Here is a 26,387-nt window from a genome sequence, read left to right on the forward strand (position 1 = left end):
CCAGACAATGTTAACTTTAATGTTACTCACATACTGATGAAATTGACTTCCTAAAAGCTTCAATATATGCAGGAAACAATCACAATTCCAAAACTCCTTTTGTATATGTTTTGAATATGGCATGAAACATATAAAAAGAAAAGTGTATGTCTGCAGTTAATCATGAAATTCTCCAAGGAAATAAGGGAATATTTCAAACAACTTCTCAATCATTTTCCCACACTCTATTTTTCAAAGAAATATATCAAAATCAACAAAATCACACTGAAGATCAAATGGTATTAACAGACATTTACAGAATATTTCATCCTTTGGCTACAGAATAATATGCTTCTCATCAGCACACAGAACTTTCACCAAAATATATCACATTTTAGGCAGTCGAGCAAATCTTAAGCACAAACAATTGAAATGATTTCTCATATTATCAGAAATCAACAAGAGAAGTTGCAGAAAATATACAAACACATGAAGATTGAACAACACATTTTTGAATGTGCAGTAGGTCATTGAAGAAATTTGGGAAAACTTTAAAAATTTGTAGAATCAAGTGAAAATAATAACACAACTTATCAGATACTATGGGACATATTGAAAACAGTTATAAGAAAAAAGTTTACAGCTATAAGTGCCTATATTAGAAAAACAGAGAGATTTCACAGAGATAACCTCATGCTGCACATCAATGCCTTAGGGAAAAAAAAGATAAAACCAGACGCCAAATTAGTAGAGGAAATAATAGAGCAGAAATAAACAAAATAGAGTCTAAAGGAACCATACAAAGGATCTATGAAATTAAGACTTGGTTCTTTGGAAAGATAAAATTAACAAACAATTATCTAAATTAACCAAAAGAACAAGAAAGAAGAATCCAATAAATAAAATCAGAGACAAAAATGGGGATATTGCAACAGATACCACTGAAATCCAGAGAATGATTAAGGGATATTTAAAAAAAAAATCTGACAGAAAATGTAGAGGAAATAGACATATTATTAGGCACATGTGAACCAAGAAGATATTTAAAAACAGATCAATAGCAAGCATTGAGATTGAAGTAATAATAAAAAGTCTCCCAACAAAGAAAAGCTCAGGACTGGATGGATTCACTGATGACTTTTACCAAACTTTTAAAGAAGAGCTAATACCAATGATCCTCAAACAATTCATATAATTATATAAAGAAAAGAAACCCTTCCAAACTTATTCTAAAAAGCCAGTTTTATCATGATACCAAAACTCAGGAAGGACACAAAAGAAAAATAAAACTATACACCATTATGCTACATGAGAATAGATGCAAAACTCCTCAATGATTTATTTGTAAATCAAATTCAACATAACATTAAAAAGGTCATAAACCATCATCATATTGGTTTTATTACAGAGACACAAATTTGGTTCATCTTATGCAAATTAATAAATATAATTCACATGAATAGAATCAAGGATAAAATTCACATGATCATTTCAATAGACACAGAAAAAACATTGGACAAAATCTGTCATCCCTTCATGATATAAAAACACTAACCAAACTAGGTGTAGAAGGATCATATCTCAACATAATAAAGACAATACATGTCAAACCCAGAGCCAACTTTGTACTGAGAGTGAGGAAAAGTACTGAAAATATTTTCTCCTAAACTAGAAATGAAGACAAGGATATCCACTCTCACCACTCTTATTCAGTATAATACTGGAAATTTTAGTCTGAGCAAGCAGACATGAGACAGAAAGAAAAGGAATTTAAATAGGGAAAGAGAAAGTAAAATTAACCCTGTTTGTAGATGATATGATTCTTTACCAATAAAACATAAACAATCCACCAAAAGTCTCCTAGAACTGATAAACACATTCAGGAAAGTAGCAGGATACAAATCAACATACAAAAATTGGTAGCTTTCCTATACATCAATAATGAACTCCCGAGAAAGAAATCAGGAAAATAATCCCATTTACAATATCCTTTTTAAAAAATACCTACAAATAAACATAACCAAGGAAGTGAAAGGCCTCTACAATGAAAAATTATAAAACACTGAAGAAAGAAATTGAAGAAGACTCTAGAAGGTAGAAAGATATCCCATATTTATGGATTTGGAGAAATAATATTGTCAAAATGTTCAAACTATCAAAAGCAATCCACAGATTCAATGCCATCCCATCAAAAAAACAATGGCATTCTTAAAAGAACTAGAAAAATAATCCTAACATTCATATGAAGGCATAAAAACATCCTGAATTGCCAAAGCAAATCCTGAGCAAAAAGAACAAACCTGGAGGCATCAAAATACCCAATTTCAAAATATACTATAGATCGGTTATAACAAAACATCATATTACCATAGAAATAGACATGTAAACCAATGGAATAGAATAAAGTAGGAATGAACCCACACACATACATCTATATGATTCTTGACAAAGTAGTCAAAAACATGTTGAGAGAAAAGCCTCTTCAACAAATTGTGCTGGGAAAATTGGGTATCCACACTGGAAGATTAAAACTATATCCCTCTCATCCTGTACAAAACTGAACTCAAAATGGATCAAAAACCTCAAACTGATAACTGAAAGACTGAAACTGATAGAGGAAAATATAGAGGATACACTTCAAAATATTGTTGTAGGCAATGATTTCCTGAAGAGGACTCTAATAGCTCAGGAAATAGAGCAAGAATTGACAAATGGGATTACATCAAATTAAAAGGTCAGCACAGCAAAGACAACTATCAACAGAGTGAAGACAGTTTACAGAATGGGATCAAATCTTTGCCAGCTATTCATCTGATAGAGGATTAATATCAAGAATATACAAAGAATTCAAAAGAAATCTAATCAATAAATGGGCAAATAAGCTGAACAGACACTTCTCAAAAGAGGTGCAAACAGCTACTAATGAGATGAAAAATGCTCAACACCTTTATCCCTCAGGGAAATGCAAATCAAAGCTACACTGAGATTCTATCTTACCCTTTAGACTTTATCTTACCCCTTAGAAAATGAAATTACCAAAACAAAAACAAAAACAAAAAAAAGAAAAATTACCAAAACAAAACAAAAAAAGAAAACAAAATTACCAAAACAAAAAACAAAAAAAGAAAACAAAATTACCAAAACAAAAAACAAAAAAAGAAAACAAAATTACCAAAACAAATAAACAAAAAAACAACCAACCACCACCACCAACAACAACAAAAACCTGTTATGGAAATCAGTATGAAGATTTCTCAGAAAAACTAAAACTAGAATTACCATGTGGTCCAGTTATAACACTCCTGAGTATATACCCTAGGAAATCAAAGTCAGCACACAATAGAGATACCTGCATACCCATGTTTATCATGGCACTATTCACAATAGCGAAGTTATGGAATCAGCATAGATATCCATCTGTGGATGAAAGAATAAAGGAAATGTGGTACATATACACAATGGAGTATTGTTCATCCATAATGAAGAGTGAATCATGTAATTCACAGGAAAATATCAGGGAAGGAACCAGGTGTACAAGACCTACCACAAAAAGAATTTGTTTGAATTTCTTTTTCCTCCTTGATCTATCACCATCTAATTAATTTTCTGTTTATGGTGGATATATTGCCTAATCAGTCTCCAAGACAGGCTTTGTTATCTCAGCTGCTGAGAATGCTATCAGCCAATAGACTGCAGCTGTCAGCTTCTTCAATTTCTGCCTGGATTGCAGAGCACAACCTAACCCAAGTGCATACCCTTCCTGTAATGACCTCTATCCCTTAATTGCTTGAGGCAGGAGTATGACTAAGACTTAACGGTTCTACTTCTTCTTTTGCCAAATCTTGTTTGCTTTCCCCAGAAAAAGGGAATAAGGTGAAGAGAGATGAACAAAACATCAAAATGTTAAACAGGAAGAGGCAGGCCCCTTTTCACAGGTGTCAATGCTTAACACAGAGCCTACCTACTGAATTCTGTTTAGCCACTTCCTGTTGGAAGAAAAAACCTTCTACAGTTGGTAATGAAAGAGGTCTGAAAAAGCAGCTGATACCTTGGGAACTGGAACACTTTCAGCCCAGCTGCAATGAGGAGCCCATCTCTGAAAAGTGGAACTCAGACATCTCTGTGCATAAGGTAAGATGTCCAATTATTGAAACTCTCCACTGGAGGAGGAGGGTATGTAGTAGTTGGTGAGAAGTGTTTGAGAAATACTGGACAAATATTAACTACAATGACAATGGAAATAGATGGCTACTGCTAATCTCTACCTATCCTAGAGCAAGATAATGAAAGGTGGTGGGCAATGGAACACCAAGCATGAAAGCCAGTGGACTTTCCTAGTAGTGGGCAGAAACATTTTTGTACCTCGGGAAGGCAGAGGAAGCTGAGGACCAGACTTTAGTTGTGCAGTAGAGCTCCACATAAGGTCAAATGCTTGTCAGAGGGAGAGCAAAGCTCAAACCCAGGAACCAAGGTTTGAGAATCCAGCAGTTGAAAGAAGATGTGACGCATGGTGGGGATATTGGTCATCCTTTATTTGGAGGTAGCCATAGTCCTTGGCCAGCCCCCCAAGCTATTTTTATAGACCCGTTTTATGTACAGTTCAAATAAGGCACATTGCCAACAGGTTACATAAGGGGAGATGCATTTTCGCAAGTTAATATTTATGACCTTGAGTATATATGCTGAATCAGTGTGTTTCTGGCCTTGATAAACTGTAACGTAGATGGTTCCCAGCCCTGGCTACACTAAAAACAACATAAAACAACATAGCCTGCTGGAAGTCTTGGTGAAGGGGCCTAACTATAGCCATTTTGAGCCTGCCCCAAGGATGCTCAACTAGATTAGGCAAGTTATGCCAAGATCAGAGTCCCATTTGGAAGTCTTGGTGAAGGGGCCTAACTATAGCCATTTTGGGCCTGCCCCAAGGATGCGCAACTAGATTAGGCAGGTTATACCAAGATCAGAGTCCCATTAGAAAAAAATGAGTCTGTCCCCTCCCCACCCCGCTCCAGCCCCTGACAGGGACCTGGACACCTGAAAAGAGAATACCTAGGTGGGTGGCTCTGAAATATTTGCGTCCGGAGTCTTTTGAACTCTGAAAATACAGGAGAAGCCCATCTTTCTTGCTTGAATGTAATGCAGAATCCTTTCCCCCATAAAATATCACATATTCTTCAGGATTTACCTTTACCCCTTGTTATATGACTGCAGGGCATATTATTAGCCATCGTAGCATAACCCAGCCAGGGATGGGCCTGTTCTAATAAGGCCTAATCCTTGAAATAAGTTGCATATCCTAGACACTGTGTATTGGCAAGTGTTGAAATAGAACCTAGGGATCTGAATTCTGAGTGTACTTAATCAGAAGGTCACAAAATAATATTGGGCAGAGTAGAATTTCTAACTTGAGAGTATTCTTGTGAAATGGGGTTTATTTACTTGGTAAGCATTCCAGGTGATGGTGCATAGTCACTACAAGATGACTCCTAAGTGAAGCTGAGATACCAGAATGCCATAACATTAGGTGCACCTAAAAATTCAGAGATGTGGACATACTAGAGTGCATAAACTTTTTAAGTCCAGGAGTCTTATCAGATGATTATTATCTATGGGGAATCTACAAAACCCAACATTTACTGCAGTTAAATTCCTTGAGCAGAGTCCAGCCTCCCATTATCCACCAGTGTTAGACTGTTGACCTTACTTAGGCTCACATCTATGAAGAGGTGACAGAGGAGCAAAAAATTTAGGTTTGGTTTCTGGATGGGTCAACTGAGTATATGGGTATATACCAAAAGATGGATGGCAACAGCTCTTTGTTACTAGGAACAGTGTTAAAAAACAGGGAGAGAAAATCCTCACAGCAGGTAGAGTTTTGGCATCGCCCTAGACCATATTGCTGGGAGCCATTAGCCAAGTAGGTATGACAATTTCCTTGCCAGCGTACCCCATGTTGCTTAGTGGAAGGACTCGTGGAAATAGGACATTTTGCAGTGACATTGCATGTAGGTGACCTTGCTCAAGGACCAGGGCGGATTAGGGTGTTCCCGGTTTAGGATAATCCTGGTTTAGGTTCCAGGTTCAAGGTTTAAGATTATTCCTGCTGGGAATAGGGCGTATCCTGCTGCCTGAGTTCCCCTTGAGTTCTCACGGGATTCAGACGGTATTTTTTGGGAGACAGAAGCCCAGTGGATGTGGATTTGGGCAGAGAACGTGGATTTCCCCAGAACGTGATTGTAGACGGCTGGTGTGAGTTCGGGAATAAAGAGTTGCTGTTTGAATCTACAAGCTGTGTGGTGGCTCGTGATTGTGTGCCCAGCCAGACTGTGGCATTTGTGCCCAGCCAGACTGCGGCACCATATGTCATCCACATGCCCCAGACCAGTTATCTACAATTTTTTCATCTTCTCCTGGGTCCTGGATAGATTGTTAGGTCATTTGCTACTGCCCTTGAGTATGCATTATACTAACACTGGGCCACTTCTTCTTCCTCACAAATAGGAAGACACACTTTGTAAAATTTATTTTGACCACCACCAACAAAAACAAACAAAAAAATTAGTTATCTTCCCTCTTTTAGTCACCCTAATTCTAAGCAAAGTTTGCTCATGTAGTCATAAGGAATTGCTATTGTAATAACGTCTACTCTCCTTTCATAATTAGGGGTATTTTGTTTCTCTCTCCTCCTTTCCCCCCTCCCCCTTCCTTTCTATCTTTCTCATACTGGGAATTGAACTCAGGGGTGCTATATCACGGAGTTACATCCCTCATTTCTTTTTTTTGTTCTGAGACAGCATCTCACCTTGGAGTTGGGATACTTTTGCCTCAGCCTCCCAAGTCACTGGGATTAAAAGGCATACTCCAGCATGCTCAGCATAATCATGAGCACTTTGTATACAATATATTACTGAAAAATGAGACTGAAATAACTGCAGGATGATAATTAACAAGCCTGACAAGTACAGTTTCCTTATTGCAATTTTCTTATAAATAATGAACTTGGGGGCATTGTTTTTTTCCACTAGTATCCCAAATTCTTATTGTTCTTTCATAGCTCTTTAAGTGTTCTGCTTCCTAAGCATTTTTATTCACTTTTGAGGGATGATTTTAAAAAGAAAACTGCACTATTAGAACACAAATAACATTTGGTTAATTGAAAAACTATTTTGCAGTTTCCTTAAACCTATTTTTCAAGGCAATTAATTTGTTAAAATCCTAGATGGCTGATACATCAAAAACAAGAAAACAATTTCATTCAATTTTAAACGCAACTCCTTTTCTCTCAAGTAAAGTTTTTGAACTACATTTTTTTGTAATTTACTTTGTCTGATTAACTTCAATCCAATCATTTATTTAAATTCAAATGCTATTTTAACAGAGCTTTGCTTGATGTCTTCAAAATTTGTTTCATAAAAGTATATATTTCATTACCACCATGACAAAAAATACCATGTAAGTTTTTTTCCCTATTTACAGATAATAAAAATCAATATCATTGACTTAAAAAAATGATATTTGAAAATTCACTGAGTTATAGAACATAGAAATTAAAATTTAAACAAAATAAGAATCTAAGGGTTATATTTTTCAAATGAATTTTGAAGAAATGGTTGTTTTAAGAATAGAATGGGTTTATAAAAACAGTTCCTTGAAATTTCCCTTCTCTCTCCCTTTCTCTCCCACCTCTCATCCCTGTTTAATGTTAATCTTCTTCTCATGCTCTTCATCCCTACTCTGTTCTTAGTCACTCTCCTTATATCAAAGAAGACATTTGGCATTTGTTTTTTAGGGATTGGCTAGCTTCACTTAGCATAATCTGCTCTAGGAGACCCTCAGGGTTATACAAAATTACATACAAGAGGAAGTGAAGGGAAAGGGAAAAAAAATACAAGGGGGAGAAATGAATTACAGTAGAGGGGGTAGAGAGAGAAGAGGGGAGGGGAGGGGAGGGGGGGATAATAGAGGACAGGAAAGGCAGCAGAATACAACAGACACTAGTATGGCAATATGTAAATCAATGGATGTGTAACTGATGTGATTCTGCAATCTGTATACGGGGTAAAAATGGGAGTTCATAACCCACTTGAATCAAAGTGTGAAATATGAAATATCAAGAACTATGTAATGTTTTGAACAACCAACAATAAAAATTAAAAAAAAATCACAACAACAACAACAACAACAAAAAACAGTTCCTTAAATAATTATGGTATCAAAAAATTTGGTAGTACCTATAAAACATAAATTTCTTTAAAATGGTAAGAACATTATAAATGTTTATAGCATTATAATTGACATTTGTTTTATGTATAAGAAACCTCCTTCAAGGAAATAAAGTAAAACATAAAACCATGATCTGGATTTTCCATAGGTTTGTGGTAATTATTGGCAAAAAGTAAAACAAAACTATACAAGTACCTGGAAGTAATCCCTATATGTTGTTATGTTCAAGTGGAACAATTGAAAGCAGTGACTCAAAGCAGAGAAAATCTGTATCTTTATAAGAAATGTAATCAGTGTAAAATAAAATATGAAAGCTCTAATAATGATTCATAATTTATAATATCCTGAGCATATTCATTAAGACAGGGCCTTGTCTTGTAAGTAATGGGGTAATTTCCTTTAAGCATGGTAAGTTATTCATAGACAAATAGGAAAGAGGATAACAGAATTTTATATACATTTGTCAAGAATGTGTATATGTTTTTATGTTCTATAAATAAAACATTTTTTTATATTGAATATTGAAATATTTTCTGGTGTCAATCAAAAATACTTTTTTACAACTGAACTCCTTCCATTATTAAAGATAGCTCAGTACTTTTTGTATTTAAAGGGCGAGATACAGGTTGTCTTGATAGGTGACTACATCTTTTTCTAATTTTCCCCATACAATTATTATACCTTTTAGGTGAACTAAGTTTAGTTTTACCCCAATTGATAATAAGATTTAAATCTTCTGGAAGTAAAGTATTTGATTTCCTGTTGTCTTCCCTTATTTTAGTACCAAGAGTCTTCTTTGGATCAAGGGTAATATGTTTACGGCTTTTGGCCATCTTTTGATTTTGACCAGCGTGGCACTTTTCATTGTTACATGGGCTTTCTATTCTAGTGGGACACATAATATTCTTTTTTGCAATAGAAGGAAGGAATGTTTGAGATATGTCTCCAAAAGATCCAGTGGGTAAATCTTGAAGATGCCTGGGGAAATGTTGGCTAATTTTATGTTTATAGATTAATTTTCTTGAATTTGAATCACTTAATTTGACTGAACATAGATCATCTATTGTTATGTTCTGATAAGTATCTATTGGACTTGGAAGTGTATGTAACTTTTCAAAACTACATTGAGATATGTTAGGTAAGATTCTAAGTTCATTTGTCTTTAGGACTAATCCAGTACCAGGAACAAAAAGTTTTGGTTCTTCTTGCTTTGACAGATGGGCGATGTCTGTGTTTGAAGCAGACTGATGGGCTTGTCCATTCATTGCTGTACTGTTCCATAATAAAGGGTTATATATGACTTGTCCATCAATAGGGCATGAATTGCACTTGTGGAATAACCAATTGTCAATACACTTCCTATGAAACTTAAAACAAAAGATTATAAGTTAATTAGAGGTATAATTATCATGTTTAAAATCTGCTTTTTAAACAAAATTTCCCAGCTTCATAATTGTATATTAAAATTATTTAGAAAAAAATTGAAGGTAACTGTAATTTATCAAGTTTTATGAAAATATTTTGAAGTTTACTTACAAATGATTTATGGACTTATCTCCAATTTTCAATAATAAAATGCAAAGTCTTGTATGGATATCATGTCAGTAAAAAATTCACCATTCAAGCTATTAATTTCATGCTATGTAATTATTTCTAGTGAATAAAAATTATTAGAAATTTTTAACCAATTGGAGTTAAAAATTGATCTGATAATAGTAATATGTAAAATAACAAATCACATTTTTGATTGTAAAAGGAGTTATCAGCTACTTGAAGTATGGGTGACCCCAAAGGTATTTATTGAAACAATTTTGTTTTGGGAAAAGCTTGGTTATCAACTAAATAGTAATAATGCAATACTAAGACTTTTATTGTAGTGAGTTTATGTGAAACAATTAACTATGTCATTTTAGGTATTTATTTCACCTAAAGGATTATAAAAATATATAACAAAATGTTAGCATTCTGTTTCTTTTTACAGATAATCAAAGCAGATAATGAACCTAATACCATTCATCTTTCCCAGACAGCATATACAGAAGTGAGTCCTAATCATGAGGAGGCAGAGTTGCCTTCTCAGAAATCCCTGCAGCAGCTTGTCTACCTCTATTGTGCAATCTGAACATCTCTGCACATAGTACAACTTAAAAAATGAAAGTAGAAACTTAAAATTGTCACTTTGTTTGTGAAAGCTGGTCCCATGGGGGAAGTCAAAATAAAATGATGTCACTTTACCTTATGAATACATGGTAGCAGTCTTACATGTTGACCAAGATGAAATGACTTCAAACAAAGTCGACACTGGTACCCTGGAGCAAGCAGCTTACTATTTTTTGTAATTAGTAGGAGAGGTAGTGACTTTACAACCTGTTTTGGTGTGTAAACCTGACTGAGGGAGAAAATGCAGAGATACCTGAATGTTCATATGTGATTACAGATCTGAAAGTAATCCATATTACAGGTTTTCTACATAAGTAATGCAACAGAACCCAAGATTTTCTTGAACCAATGATAATAAATCTCATACATTGTAGAATTAAAAAGTCTATTATATCTATCCTGAATATGATGGATCCAACAATATAAAGAATGAAGTTTAATTTAGTTAGTCTAAATATATATATATATGTGTGTGTGTGTGTGTGTGTGTGTGTGTGTGTATGTACATCTATATATTAATCTAAATTACAAAACTAGAACAAAATTTTGATGAGAGCTACATACTCAAATTATTTCAGTATGAGTCAACACTCAGTGTATGTTTAGAAAAATTAAATCCAATTTACTTTGTCAACTGGTAGGAAGTGGGGTACACAGGTAAACCACATTACATATTCTGGGCTACTCTGTTAAATTGGTAATCATAATCTGTGAGGAAATTCATTTCCCCTTGGGGTATATGCTTACTATAATATTGTTAGACTAACCATCAAAATGAAGATGATATGTTAATTGATAATGAACCTAATCTGATTCCATTAGCAACTGGCAAAATAGATAACACAAATATTTTAAAACAAAAGCTGAGTTAAAAGGCCAGATGCATTTCCATTATTCAAAAGTCATTCAGAATAGTCTCCATATATTCTTGATAAAAACTCATATTTCTCATTACTGTTCAGATGTGTTCCCATCATGCTATAAAATTGCTTTCATAAAGGTCGTCTAATTTCAGTTAAACATGTTTGTTTATAGTATTCCTAAGGTTATTCCCCTTTTTTTTTAACTTGAAATTATTTCCTTTGTTTACTCCATTTTCTCTGCTTAGAATGTCCTTCTTACTCCAATGTTCTCTCTCTAAACCTTCTATTCCCTTATCTTCTAATCCAATTCTTAGTTATACAATTAATAGGATGAAATGTGATACCTGAAGGGGATATGAAGATGAAGCGCCTTTCAATAAGCTAAATATATGTCCCACAGGGGCTTTAGTCTCCAAAATGTGTGCTATATCCATTGGACATAAGTTAAATGTCCACTGAGGTTTGAATAGAAACATGTATATGTGAATATATGTATATGTGGTAGTGGTGTGTGTGTGGGGTATATTATATGTATATCTATATATTAAATGAGAATAAGCATAAGTTTTATTTGGTTAATTCATTAGAACTTTAAAAAAATTTCAATTTTACCCTATCCTTTAAAAAATAGTCTCTTTAGAATATGTTTTACAATGCATATAATTTATTAACAATATTATTAATTTTCAATTTTATTTAAATGATAAGGAATATGATAAAAGTTCTGGAGATCCATCCACTATAAACAGTCCAATCTATGTTCTGAAATATGACAAATCTGTTGATGGGCTGAAGTAGACAGGTAAAAGGGTGGAATGAAGCAGCAAAGACCTCCCTCTCCTAGAGGCCAAATCCCTTTATATCTTTTCTTTATATAATTTATGATAGTTTTAGTTTAACATCTACTTAGATGATTATTTGCTGAGAGAACTGCTGTATCCTCAACCTAGTACAATCTGATAGAATTAATAATAGACAAGGTTATTTGACTATTTACATGTGTATTAACTCATTTCATAATAAAATATCTTATGAGATTGATTTTATAATTATTCCCATTTTTAAGGTGAGGAAGATATAGCCAAGAGAAGTAACTCGCCCAAAATTTACATAGACAACATGTGGTTGAACTAGGATTGAATTCAAGTAGTCTGACTTCAGAGTCTTGCTTTCCACTTGTATGCTATAATGTCACCTAGAATATGGTAAATACTATATAAGTATTAAATCAAGGAATAAATACAAATTTTTTCAAACTGAAAAGTTATTCAAAAATTTCAAGCCATACAAGAAATGTACTTTTTACTGATAATCTCACCCTTGCTTTTCCTGAACATGTAGCATCTCTTCTTCTTCTATCTCATTTTTAACATTTAAATATTTTACACCTTCATCCAGTCTCTTGTCTAATGATCTCCATCTTTGGTTTCTCTTCTATAATATGTAAAAAGGTAGATGTTACTTTGTAAATCATGGGATTTTTATTTTGTGGATTAAAATTAATAGGCTGTACATCAATAAGATAATAATGTGAATGATACTCATTATTTTTAAACATATCTATTATTTTTTTTTTACTATATTAAAGATTACAAATTGTTAGCAAGTCTTTGAGTCTCACGTACTACACAGCTACAGTGATGACATTATTTTTAAGGTAAAAATATTCATGATAATCGAAAGAAAAGCTATCATTATTATTCAGCACTAGGAGATACTTTTTAGTTCAGATGATCTTATAAAGTTCCATGTTTCATTATTGTTGGTTAAAAAATTTAAAGAGAAAACTATAAAGTTTACTACTGATGTTATGATAAGCCAATTTATAAGGCTGAAATATTTTAAAACTAATTTTCAACTGTGATGGCTACAGTTCCTCTTCTTAAGATTTATTATGTCATCAGATGCTTGGTTTTAATAAATTACCAGTGCAATTTTTGTACCTTTTGTACTCCTGTAACAAAGAGTTCTCCTGGGTATATGGTTTTAGGTTTTTATTTTAAAAAAATCTTTATTACAGTGTTATCTATTCTTCTTCTTCTTTGATTTACTTAGCTTTACAACAAAATAAATAAAACACTATATTAGATTCGAGATGGATACTGTACCTCACGGAATGTAAATGTGTGAGAAAGGTGGCAGTAGCTATCAAAGCATTCCTGGCATAAGTGGTATTCTATACATTCGGTACACCTGCAAATGCAAAACACCATAATGTGCAAGAATAAAAAATCCAGTTATTGTGATGGCTTTTCATGAAAATTCTTATCAAAACTTTCTGGGAACCATCCAAACATGACAAGGCCTATTTCAAGTCTCACTGTGTAATAGTTTTGTACTGCTACTGTAAAAATTACCAAAGCTTTATTAGCTTAAACAACACAAAATTATTATCTTAGAGTTCTGTAAGGTAAGTCTGAAATGGGCCTCAATGTGCTAAGAACAAGACATTGGGCAAGTCTGTGTTATTTTTTGAAACTCTAGGGAAGAATCCATTCCTTGACCTTTTCTTTGCTCCATCTTCAAAGCAAGAAATGGAGTATCTCTCTGCCTTTCTTCCTCTGAATTTCTTGCCACCCTCCTCCACTTTTAAGATAGCTTATGATTATAGTGGGTTTACTCAGGTCAAGATAATTTCATTATTTCAAGGTAAGCTGATTAGACACCTTAATTCCATCTGCAACCTAATTCCCCTATGACCTGTAGTCTAACCTAAAAGTTCTTGGCATAAGGGTATTGAAATACATAGGATACCACTATTGTACCTACCGCATGCCCCTTTCATGATGCTGTCCTGGATGAACAACTTTTAGTCATCTCTTTCTCTAATTTCCTATAGGATTTTTTTTTTTACACCCAACAACAAACACTGGCTGTGGTTATGCTTTTCCTAGAATCCTCTTTAATCAATATTCCTTAAATTAGTTGAACGTCTCCTGCTAAATGTCTGTCAAAATTCCGCCTTATTTCCTCAAGCTGCAGTGCTCCTTTGGAGCTTTATCAGGCTAACAATTTTCCGATAAAGACTTTTTCACTAATGATTAATGATTTTCTGTGTGACACATACAGAAAACCAAGGAATAAATCCAAAGGATAAACGTATGTTTGTAGTTGGGGTGTAAAAAATGTTTTATGGTTTTATGAGAAAATTTAAAACATATAATTCAAATTGGGCTCATCATAATGTAATTCAAAGAAGACAGAAAAGTAAATGCATTTCAGAAAAATTTTTAATAAATATTGAAAGAAAATATTTTCTTAACATATCATTAACTTAAAAAATTTAGGGCTGGGGTTGTGGCTCAGTGGTAGATCACTCATCTAGCACGTGTGAGGCCCTGGGTTTGATCCTTAGCACCACATAAAAATAAAATAAAGACATTGTGTCCATCTACAACTAAAAAATATTAAAAAAAAATTTTAACTAAGAAAACACAATATTCAATGCATAGCAATTAGCTGATGTTTAATTGTGGAAATTGTAGGAAAGTTTGGAGTTACTCATAATAGCAGTAAATTTTATTAGCATACTAATTATCTTGCTTTGTTGCTATTGTTGAGGTATAAGATATGAAAGAAAAAAATCTACACTCTTTGCTATTTGGAATAGATAAAACTGAATTAAAAATTCAGTCAATGTATGTCAATATCTTTTTAGCTTAATTTTAGGAGATTCTAGCAATGACCTCATTGATAGACCAAAGCATTTTAGAAGGAGTGAGAGATCCAGCAGGGCTCTGCACTTGGAACCTTATTTAGGCCAAAGCATCCTGCTAAGACAGGGTGCTACTTCATATTCAACCTAGACAAGAATGCAAAGCCACTACTTTTGCAAAGTGAAGAAAATAAAAAGGAATCACAGGTCTAGAAATCCCAAATAAGCTGTCATAGGGAAAATACCATATGTGTAGGAGGAAGAAGGCAATATTAAAGATAGGTACTCTAATGCTAAAGTTTGTTAAAAAAAAAAAAACAAAAAAACCTTTTTTCTCATACTTCTAATTTTACTAGTGATACTTACTTATAACACTTCCCCTCAATTGGAAATTGTTTACAGTTATTACAGGGAATTCCAAGGTGTTTGTGCAGTGGTTCTTTCTCAGCTGCAGTCACAAGTTTGCTAGCATTTTGGAATTCTTCCAAAATAAGTTTCAGTGGTGCAAACTCCTTCCTGCACAGAGGACATTTCAACGTGGAAGTGTTTGATACCGTATTCTGGTAATTAGCTAAGATCTTCATGCATTTTATATGGAAATTATTGCCACAGCCAAATCTATCAGAAATAAAATTTAAGTTTACCATTTGCATAGAGAAAACTATATCCATATATACATTGTACATATTCATATAAACAAGAATTTGTGCTACAATGTTTATTTACCATAAAATTAGACTATGAAATAATTTCCTAGATATAGCTTGATTATACATGCATGCACACACAAATCTAATTTACTATCTTTAATTTAGTGTATCAGAAATCCAAATATAAATTTATTGGGAAATTTATTTCCTAATAAAATGGAATTTGCATCAAAATTTGTAGAGTGAGAATGAATATAGTTTTACACCAAGAAAAATCATAATGATAATTATTATTTAAATAAAATACTTCACTGAGAGCAGGGGTACAATTTTTTTAAAACATACAATATCTGCTAAAATGAACCCCTAAGAAATATCTGCTGGGGAAAAATAATATTTGGTGAAATAACTAATTATCTTACAATATACAACAGAAATCGACACACTAAAAACTATAATATTGATGAAAATTTTGTGAAATAATCAGGAGGAAAAAGAATGAGATATTTCAGTAGTAATAGATGCCTAATTTCTTTAAGTCTAACTTTAAAGTGTCATGAAGAATAGTATGAATATGAGCCTCTCAATGAACATATTTTTGCATAAGCAAAATTTGAACTATTTAAGTTTAAAGATAGAAGTCTTAAAAGCTGAGAATTTTTATAATTTCAAAATAAATTCAAAATCTTTGTACTACCCTGAGCCAAGTCATTTATTCATGTGCATGAAACAAAAACATGAAAAACTGTACTACTTTAATTACTTAAATAGAGGGAAAACTAATTGTAATGTTTCAAATTTTCACTCTTAAAATGTAGTTCAGGAATATTTAGAGTAAGAATAGAACCTCTCATGAGATATACATTAGGAAACAAAAGAACACTAAGGAAGTATATATCAGTCATAGGTAAAGATTTCTATTTTTTCCATCAACATATATCATAATGCAATATATTAGAAACATGTTAAATTAGAAATTTTCACAAGTTTTTAGAATCACAAGAGAAAATACTGTCACCTGCAAAAGGTGACAGGCAGCCTTTTCTGTGAAAGCACCTCTTGACAAATAGAGCAGATATCCTCTGAATCAATTTCCTTCTGTTTAATATACCCATCTTCTTTCACATGTGCATTTTCACTTGTTCCTGGTTGGGGAGTTTGAACTTGATGTATTCCCCGTAGCAAGTCATTTATTTCTCCTTCTACAAGACCTAACTGGAAAGCAGCTAGTGAAAAATCCCAAAGTAGTAGAATTCAGTGGCAAATTTGGAAATATATGCTGAAAGTTAGAATTTTCTTTCCAATATCAAAAAGCTTTAGTTGAATTATTATACCGACATTGACCATGTCTTTGTACTCCTTTATAACAAAAATGCCAGAAAAGAACCATTTATAAAAAGAACAAAAATTATCTCTTTTTTTTTCTTTTAGTGAAAAGGGTCAGGACAAACTGCATTATAAGAGTTTTGGATATGATAATGTTTATTTTCAGATTGGTGTCATAATCATGTCCTACACTTTGATCTGTTCATTTGTCCATAAGCTAATATTTCATTGCATACAAAAGTATTAAAAGAAATAGGGCACAGATGCAAGAAATAGGTATTTTTAAAAATTTGTTGTTTTTAGATATACATGGCAGTAGGGTGTATTTTGACATATCATACATACATGGGGTACAACCCATTACAATTTTGATCCCATTCTTGTGGTTGAACATGATGTGGAGTTATACTGGTAGTGTATTCATATAGAGGAAAGTTAAGTCCAATTCATTCTATTACTGTCTTTCTTATTCCCATCACTGCTCCCTTCCCTTCATTCCCCTTTGTTGAATCCAATGAACTTCTGTAATTCCCCTCCCTGCCCTCTCTTATTATGGGTTAGAATTATATATCAGAGAGAATATTTGACCTTTGGTTTTTTTTGGGGGGGGGGGACTGGCTTATTTAACTTAGCATGATATTCTCTAGTTCCATCCATTTACTGGCAAATGCCATAATTTCATTCTTCTTTATAGCTGAGTAATAGTCCATCTGTACATATACTACATTGTCTTTATCCATTCATCTGTTGAAGGGCACCTAGGTTGGTTCCATAGCTTGGCTATTCTGAATTGAGCTGCTATAAACATTAAGTGGCTGCATCACTGTATTTGGTGTAAATTACTCCTCTTTAGATGAACAGATAATGAGAGAGCAAGACAACTGTGACTGTTTTCCTGTTTCAGCTTACTGTTCCCTGTCCAAAAACATCTTAGTGGCCATGTTCTTCAAGAGGTGGTCAGTATGCCTTGGGATGCTATAGGTACTATATTGCCTGTACCTTTGGGGATGTGCATTCTTTGAATTCTGATTTTTCTCTATTCTGATGTTCTCACGAGGAATTATGTTCTAAGAACCTATAGTTTTGAGCAGAACATCCTAGATTTTTAATTTCCTGGCCTATTCCTATCCTAATTTTCCCTCTCCCTTTCCCTTTCTTTAACAAATCATAATTTAAATGCTAACTGTTATTAATCTCCTGAATTCCAGTCATCTTATACATTATTTAATATATATAGGTTAAATGATTTATAAGATAAGGAAAAGCTTTGTTTTCCTGGAAAGACCCTAAGTTAAGAATAAAAATATTGAAGACATCATGTTATATTTCAATACTGAGACCTCTGGTTCCTTATGGGAGGAGATACTTTAATTAACCATTGCTTTGGATGAGAAAGACTGTCACAGAGACACAGCAACATCTGCTCTCTAAAAGTAGGAAGAGAAAAATGAAGAATAAAAGATTAAGTTTTTGAAAATCAAGATTCCATAAGGCAGAGAAAATGCTGAAGAATGTAATTTCATAAAAGGAGATGTTTAGAAACTGTTCTATGTAGTATAATAAAAATATAATATTAGCTTTTGATGACTTTAAGCAGAGATTATATAGCTTTGAAAATACAAAGTAACAGAAATTCTGTGTGATAAAAGCAGAACACAAAATTCCAATATACTATTAGACATGAATATATATATATATATATATATATATATATATATATATTCTACATATATATGTATATATACACATATATACATAATCTTTTATAATTAAATATTTTCATAAAAGCGAAATAAAAATTGAGGAATTTTATTATAGTTTTGTGATATATATTCACTTAGAAAATTTCCCTTAAATGTGATCTTATTTTTAATCCATAAAATAATTTTAAAAAATAGCATTTAGAAGAAACTGTGAGATGACAAATCTAGGTTTTCTTGAGAATGTATGGGAAACAGAATATTTAGTGTTAAAAATTGATATTTGCAAAATAAAATTCCTTGTAATAATTTTTTATAAGCTTCAAAGATAAAAAAAATCTCAAATTTCTCATATATAACACTAATGTGTAAAATTATTGTTCCTAAAATCCTTTTAGAAAGAGTATATAAATGATGTTCAAAGCATTCCCCCTTCAGTATTAATTCCACCCCCTCCACACTTATTTATGTACTCTATATAATTCCAATTAAAAACTGTTCATAGCTTTCTTTGAATTATTTAAATTTTTGTGCATATTTACTATTGCTTTAATTTTATGTGATAAACTTCAAGGTCATTAAGCTTTCTACTTTTTTTGAACATTCCTGTACTGTGTATAATTTAGGATTTTCTTCATGTTAACTAATTAAAACTTATTTTAAATATAGAAGATATGAAAAATCTTTATTTTAGTAGGAAGTATACATTTTCAAAATTAATATACATAATTAATTTAAACTTTTAAACATTCCCTTCTGGTTTTTATAAAAAGAATAGTTTGTCTTCAAAAAGTGCAAAGGAAAATATAACATAAAATATTAGATGGGTACATAAGACCTTGCTGTTTTGTAGATAAAAAAAAATCTAAATATTAGCAATTCACATGGCCCAATTTATAAAAAAAAGTACCTAGTGAAATTTCTGGCAGATGTGTAGTACAATAAATGTTTGTTGAATTTAATTGAATGGTGTTATATCATCTAATGAAGTGGCCATTGGCTATATATTATGCATTTCGATTTAGCTAATGTGACTGAAAAACTGACTTTTAAATTTTGTTTAATTTAAATTTATAACTTTATAACATTTATAAGTTACGAAAACTTTATAAATGTTTGTAACAATTTGTGTATTTTGTGAATCTATTTTTCAACTGAAAAGTTTATGAAGTCCCCATTCAGATAAAATATTTCCAATAAAAATATAGTGTCTGAGCAGAGACGCACTGTAAGTATAACATACACACAAGATAGTATAAAAACAAAAAGATAGTGTGGAAACAAAAATAACATGGCTCATAATCTTTACTTTGATTACATGCTCTCATGATAATATTTTGATACATTACATTAAGTTAAAATGTTATTAAAGTTGTTTCCTCCCTTGTTCCTTTTAAATTCTTACCAAATGACTATAAAATTACTTATTTGGCTCATCTTATATTTATTTCTATTTGGAACCCTCTCAGTGTAGAAGCTTGGGAAAATGATTTGGATACACAATGTTAAGAATAACTAAGCCTTTGGAGAGGCGGTCAACATTTAACTTTGTATGGATGGATGAGCAAATATGTATGAAATTGAACAACCCAGTTATCACATATGAAGGGATTCAAAGGGAGAATTAAGGACAGAGTGAGATTTTTATAAAAATATTTTTCTGTCTACAGTGTGAAGGAGGAGGTACAAAGTTCAGGAACTGAAAACAGTAAAGCTGCACAGAAATATAACTAAAGGCTGAAGAAGATTGAGCCATGTTAGAACATATGAGAAATAGGATATGTAGAATTTAGTAGGTACAACTGAATATCTGAGAGAGCATGTAAAGTGAGACTACAAAAGAAAATCCTTGTGAAACACTAATACTAAATTATTTCCTAATATAATTTTAACATATTTTTCTATAATAGTAGGGGGTGGGACATGAGTATGTATAAATAGAACCTTTGAATTGAAAAAAATGTGAAAACTGTTTACCACTTAAATTTTTTAGGGATTTTATGAACATTTATTAATAAATTTTAAAATTTATTAAATTAGATGGGTCTAGTATAGATAAATCAACTCCTCTATTGCAGAGAAAACTTTCATAATGATAGTAGCTTTATTATAAAATATAAAAATTTAAATGATCTGTAACTGTATTTCTTTTTCTTTTATTTTGAGGACTCTGAAATTTAAGATTATATAATTATATGCCTGACTCTAAACTCTTATTTAAGTACTGACATGAAAACTACTTTTTTAAAATATTTTTTTTCAAAACAAGTTCAGTTAGTTTACTTTTTTTTGGTACTGGGGATTGAACTCTGGGGCACTGAACCACTGAGCAACATCCTCACCCCATTTGTATTTTATTCAGACAGGGTCTCACTGAGTTGCTTAGTGCCTCGCTATTGCTGAGGCTGGATTTGAACTCACTATCTCCTACTTCAGTCCTGAGCCGCTGGGATTACAACCATGCGCCCCGGTGCCCGGCTCAGTTAGTTTACTTTTTTGAGTGATATTATATGTCATGTTATCTATTTGTAGGATTGGAAAAACTGCATTTTTATATTTCTCGTGATAAAAATAGCTCTCAGTACAAACATACTGTGAATCTTTGCTTAGGATTAGGAAAGTTATTTTCTATCAAATAACTGGCCATTGTTTTATCTGTTTTTAATTAAGTGCCTTTAATTTTGGAAATGTCATATAAAGTTACATTTTCTACTAAAGAAGAAAAATGTTCCAACTTTTTTAAGTGTAACAAGCTGGGTTACAAATAGGTATCAGATTCTCCTGAAAAATAAGCTTCTAAGTTTATATTATGCTTAAATAAAAATTCTTCTATTTGCTAATTTTAAATTAGTAAAACAACAACAACAACAACATACGGAACACTTACATTCATGATTCCTTGGAAGCTTGAATTTTTTCAATAAGACCCTAATATTCACAAGTAGAAAAAAGTAAAATATTTATTTTTGACAAAACCATAGAGTTTTCAAAAATTTAAAATAGAAATAGCATTACAGAATTTGCACTGCTGAAAATGTTATGAATAAATTTAAAGCTCATCAAATTTCTGTTATCCTAGTAGTTAAATTTATATTTTAAAGTAAACATGTGAAAAAGTATGATTAATGGAAACAAAAGACATCTGTAGTGAAGAGATTTATTAGATAGTCCAAGTGTTTCTTATAAGATACAGTCCTTCAGAGAGAGGAGAGTGAGCAAATTTACATATTCATCACACTACCTTTAAAATTCCCTGGAAACAGGGGCTGGGAGTATAGTTCAGTGGTGGAGTGCTTTCCTAGAACATGTGAGGCATTGGGTTCTATCCTCAGCACACATTAAAAATAAAAAATAAAATAAAGGTATGCTGTCTATGTATAACTACAAAAAAAATAAAAAATTAAAAATTTCCTGGAAACAAAGGAATTTTCTGGATAGAATGTCAAGCAATTGTTTTTCTACAAATGCCACTTTAATGGATAATAGAAAAATATTTTCAAGTCTCACCAAATGAAATGTGACTTTTTAAAAAGTGGGAAATACATTTTAAGTTCTTATTTAAATATATTAAATATACTTTTGCATACTGAATATTGAATTATGTTTCCATTTAGTTTATGGTTAAAATACTGTACAAAATGAGTTTCAAATATTAAATCAGAACAATATAAAAATAAAATAAAAATGGACATAAAATAAGAATGTAAAAACCTATTGTAAGTATAATAATAATACCAAATTGCAAGTGTTAAAAGGATCATATTTTTATCTTAATGTTAATAGGAGTAAATAACCTGTCACTACATACTTAATAAAAACTTACCAAAATGAAACAGCAAAAAACTTGTGAGTAAAAGCATTAGGAAAAAAAAAAGATATATACTGTTTTATTTTTCTGTGAAGAAAAGCATTAGATATATGATATACAGAGTTTCATTTTTTTTGGTTTTATTTCCCCCCTCAAATATCAATTATAAATTATTTATAATTAATGATTTGTTAATAAAAATATAGGCAGGCAAAACAAATTGAATTGAATTGGATTTAAACTAAATAGAGATTGTTTTGTTTCCATTTATGGGGTCAATTAACCTACAAATAGGTTCCTAACTTAAAGAAAAATTTCAGATTTGAGAAAAATGATCTTCAATAGGGTCCTACTTCTATCGTTAAGGCTTCATAACTAAATGTTCATTGAGCAGGAAAACTTTATTAAACTTGACCAACATATACAAGTATGAAAAGGGTGAATATTTTCCAATCCTATGTCTATGTAAAGAAGACAGAACACTTTTGATTTTTAAGAAAATGTATTTTTGGAGACACAAATTTGTTAAAGCATAGTAATGTCTCAAAATGAACCATAGTTATCATTAGTGGTGTGAATCAGGCATCCCCCTCCCCCGCCCAATTTTGTAGTTAAGAGTTTACATTTATACACAGAATGAAAATCTAAACATTGTTTTTGTAAATTTAAAATAATTACATTATTAAATGTTTGCCGATTTAAACTTAGTTTTCAGAATGAAAGGAAATATTAAAGAATAAATTAGAAAGGTATGAACATTTTATCTTTACATTTCCTTAACACTAAATTTGTTTGGTTTTGTTGTATTTAAACCATGAAAAATCAGAAAATATGTAATCTTTCAAGATGGTCCTTTGTGAATGATCTTCATTAAAAAGTCACTTACCAGCATATATGCTTACAAAGCTCCCCTTTTTTCAGAAATGTGGAACAGTTACAAACATGAGGATTTCCTAGAAAAACCTTTAAAAAAGGAAAGGTATGCTTTTAAAACATTCCAGGTAATTTTGAGAGAGCAAAACTGAGTTGGTATATAATTTGATTAAAAGAGATTTGAAGAGGTAATTTGGTTTAGGTAACTTCAAACTCAGTCTATTATTGAATTGAGTCTACTGGGAAATCTTAATTCTTGACCCCTCATTATGGGCTAATTTTTCACTTCCATATTCTTTGTCTTTGTTAACGACTTAGTGTGAATTAAGACAGTTTTTTAAAAAAATAATATGTACTCTAATGAAAATAAAGTTTGAAATCATAAAAATAAAATGAAATAAAAAAAATCCCCAAAACAAACCAAACAAAAAACCAAACCAAACACCACCCCCCTGAAACTATAAATTTCTTAACTGTAAGGACATTCTAGCTGGAGTGGAGTTAAAAACTCTCTGTAAGGTAGTTTACTTTCCATTTTTATTTGTTCATTTTTATTTTGCATTTGGAATATCATTTTATTCAAGAGAACTAATTTTATTCACCAAAACTATTGGACAGAAGAGTATTAAAGCAAATGTTATAAGCAACAGTAAAAAAAAAGTGCTTTGGACAAGAATAGATTAATAAGTTATATTCAGTACTCTAAAATATATTCAGCCTTAAGTTAAAAATTTCACCACCTGGCAGGTGGTGTGGTGACTGGATTCTGATTGGTGAGAATGGGCCCCTCAGCAAAATAATAAATAACTTTTATTCATTAAGATCTATCCAAACCACCACCATTTATTAATATCCTTTAACGAGGCCTTGTTATATTTTTAAAGAGAAACTGATTTTATTTATTTAGTAAATATTTACATTACCTAAGATGATTTTTAGGATTTCCATTTTGCTTAATTTACTGTTATTTCTAATAACAGAACGTACAAATGCAAAACGAACATGTCTATAAAAACCAGACATTTTCAGCCTGAAGATCAAGGGCCATTACCTTACAAGAGTTGGAGGCAATTTGGGGTCCTAACTTCCATATACAAACTAATCTGACGAATATTTTTTCCTTCTGTAATTTGTACATTTCTAGTCTGGGACACTTGCAGGGATACACCTTTTGGGCCAGGCAGCGAGTGTCTGCAGTGGCTAAACTCATTGGGCGGGCCTGGGGGGACACAAGGTGAATTGGGGGCGGTAGTTACTCGGAAATCCCTGTTTTCTGGCTCTTCCTCCCTCAGCAGGAAGCCGGTGGGGCCCATCTGTCGTAGGAGGTAGATGCTGCTGTTCAACGCCTGGTCTTGTTGCCAGCTGAGGCTGTCATTCAAGAGTCTTCGCCTTTCAGAGGGCCGGTAGCCTCCGCGAAGCATCCTGCCTGGGTGCAGGCGGGGGCGGCTTCTCCGCGAGGCTTTCGGAGGCGCCCTAGGGTCTCCATGACAACGGCGTGCTGCGAGCCGGTTGCCTTGGTGATGGAGGTTAGCTTCCGTGGCCTCCCAGCGTGCCTTGCGTTGTGGTGGAGCTCGAGACTAGGGTGCAGGAGGGTGTGGATTCTGCAGTTCCTTACCTGCGCTGCTTTCTGAAGTGAGGCTCCTGACTGAGAAGTGTTTCAAATAACCAACTGACTGGCTTGAAAGCTGGTCGTCAAAGGCCTATCTGTCAAATCTCTTGCATTCCTTCTGCTGGGCTGATGAAATCTTGTGTATTAGGACAGTTGCAAGCCCAGTAACAGTTTGGGCTCTGAATGGGGATTCATCATCTTCCTTGGAAAGCCTGAAGTAATTGTGGACTTAACCATATTTCGTAAACATTTCCCTAGTGTTCACAACGTGTATAGGCAGGTCTGTAGAAAGCAGGGCTAACCCCTAGGGAGCTGTAAGTTGGGGTGGTGTGTGTGTGTGTGTGTGTGTGTGTGTGTGTGTGTGTGTATGTGTGTATGTATGTGTGTTGTAAAGCAAGGAGAAATCTCTAAATTTCATGTTTGAATAGAGATTGGGACTTGGGGCTGGTAGTAGAGAATCTGCTGACTTATGGATACATGCCCTTTACGTTTGTAAGCCTCTAGTATTTTTAGGGTATGCAAGGTTGACCCAATCATGTAAGTCGTCTCTGAGCTTTCCTATCACATACCACAAGGAGAGCTGTAATAAAGTACTGGTCAACATTTGAGCTATAATTACCGAGAAAGAAGCCATGTTGCTGGAATCTAAGAAATTAAAAGCAGGAGATAGTATCAATTGCTGACCCAGACAAGGACACAGATATTTGTTCTATTTTATCATGGGAGGAAGCCACAACTGCATTATGTTGAGATCAGGAAAGAAGAAAATGGATAACCACAATACTAAAATAGATGATGGAAATGGCAGCTTTCATGTGTGAGATACCTGGATAAACACCATCTGGCCCTAGGTCTAACATTTTAACCCACCAAATATTGTTTTTGCTCCTCTATTCGAGTAATAACAACTAATATGCATATTACTGTACTTCCAACATTAACATCAACTTAATGGTACTAGATGTTAAAGTAAAATAAAATACACTGGAAAAAAAATCTCATACTGAGAACAAAAATTATCAATTAAATTAATTTTCTATATTAATACTTATTAATTTATTTGAATTCTTAAAATTATAATTCATATTTCCAGTATAAAAAGATAAATTGTGTTTCATAGTTAAGGCACTTCAATCACTGTTCATCATCCTCTCCACTGTGTGTATGTATAATATATATATAAATGGTTATATATATGTGTATGTGGCATTTATATACACAAATATGTGCCATATATAGTATATAAATAGATACATAGTTAAGAATTTAAAAATCAGCATAACAATAATTGTTAAAGCCATTGTGTTTTACTTAGATTAGTGATACTTGATCCATGTGTAAATGATAAACACCATTTTTCCAAAAAGTCATGTGCTTAAGACACAATAGTCATTATATAAATTGAATATAGGTTCATAAATTCCATTTTGGGGGCTTGATAAAATAACAATATTCATGCCCTCATGAAAGTTAGGAGAAGGCACAGATTGCTAGACAGAATTTCAGTCTCGCTCTAAGACATTTGTTTTTATATCTGTCAG

At 32.6% G+C, this 26,387-nt stretch overlaps 1 protein-coding gene across 1 annotated transcript; it reads right to left on the reverse strand.

The window, feature by feature from the left end:
• Nucleotides 1-8,267: 8,267 nt before the first annotated feature.
• Zswim2 (zinc finger SWIM-type containing 2) lies at nucleotides 8,268-24,715 on the reverse strand. The gene is made up of 9 exons (XM_015481059.2): nucleotides 24,494-24,715; nucleotides 23,251-23,327; nucleotides 21,444-21,484; nucleotides 16,549-16,756; nucleotides 15,247-15,498; nucleotides 13,334-13,418; nucleotides 12,544-12,659; nucleotides 10,438-10,591; nucleotides 8,268-9,569 (listed from the first exon to the last, which is right to left on the reverse strand). The coding sequence occupies exons 1-9, from the start codon at nucleotides 24,656-24,658 to the stop codon at nucleotides 8,760-8,762; spliced, it is 1,908 nt and encodes a 635-aa protein (XP_015336545.1). The 5' UTR covers nucleotides 24,659-24,715; the 3' UTR covers nucleotides 8,268-8,759.
• Nucleotides 24,716-26,387: the final 1,672 nt, after the last annotated feature.

This window comes from Marmota marmota, unplaced genomic scaffold, assembly GCF_001458135.2.
Source record: "Marmota marmota marmota unplaced genomic scaffold, marMar, whole genome shotgun sequence".
NCBI classification, from domain to species: Eukaryota; Metazoa; Chordata; class Mammalia; order Rodentia; family Sciuridae; genus Marmota; species Marmota marmota.

What these genes read in the sequence shown, in the direction of transcription:
- Zswim2 (XM_015481059.2), bottom strand. Translation starts at nt 24,658, where the DNA reads ATGCTTCGCGGAGGCTACCGGCCCTCTGAAAGGCGAAGACTCTTGAAT. An exon ending in CTTTGTAAGCATATATGCTG is followed by an intron (nt 21,485 to 23,250) that starts GTAAGTGACTTT and finishes TGTGAATATTAG; the next exon opens with GGTCTTATTGAAAAAATTCA. An exon ending in ACACATTTACATTCCGTGAG is followed by an intron (nt 12,660 to 13,333) that starts GTACAGTATCCA and finishes TACATATTATAG; the next exon opens with AAGAGAAACCAAAGATGGAG.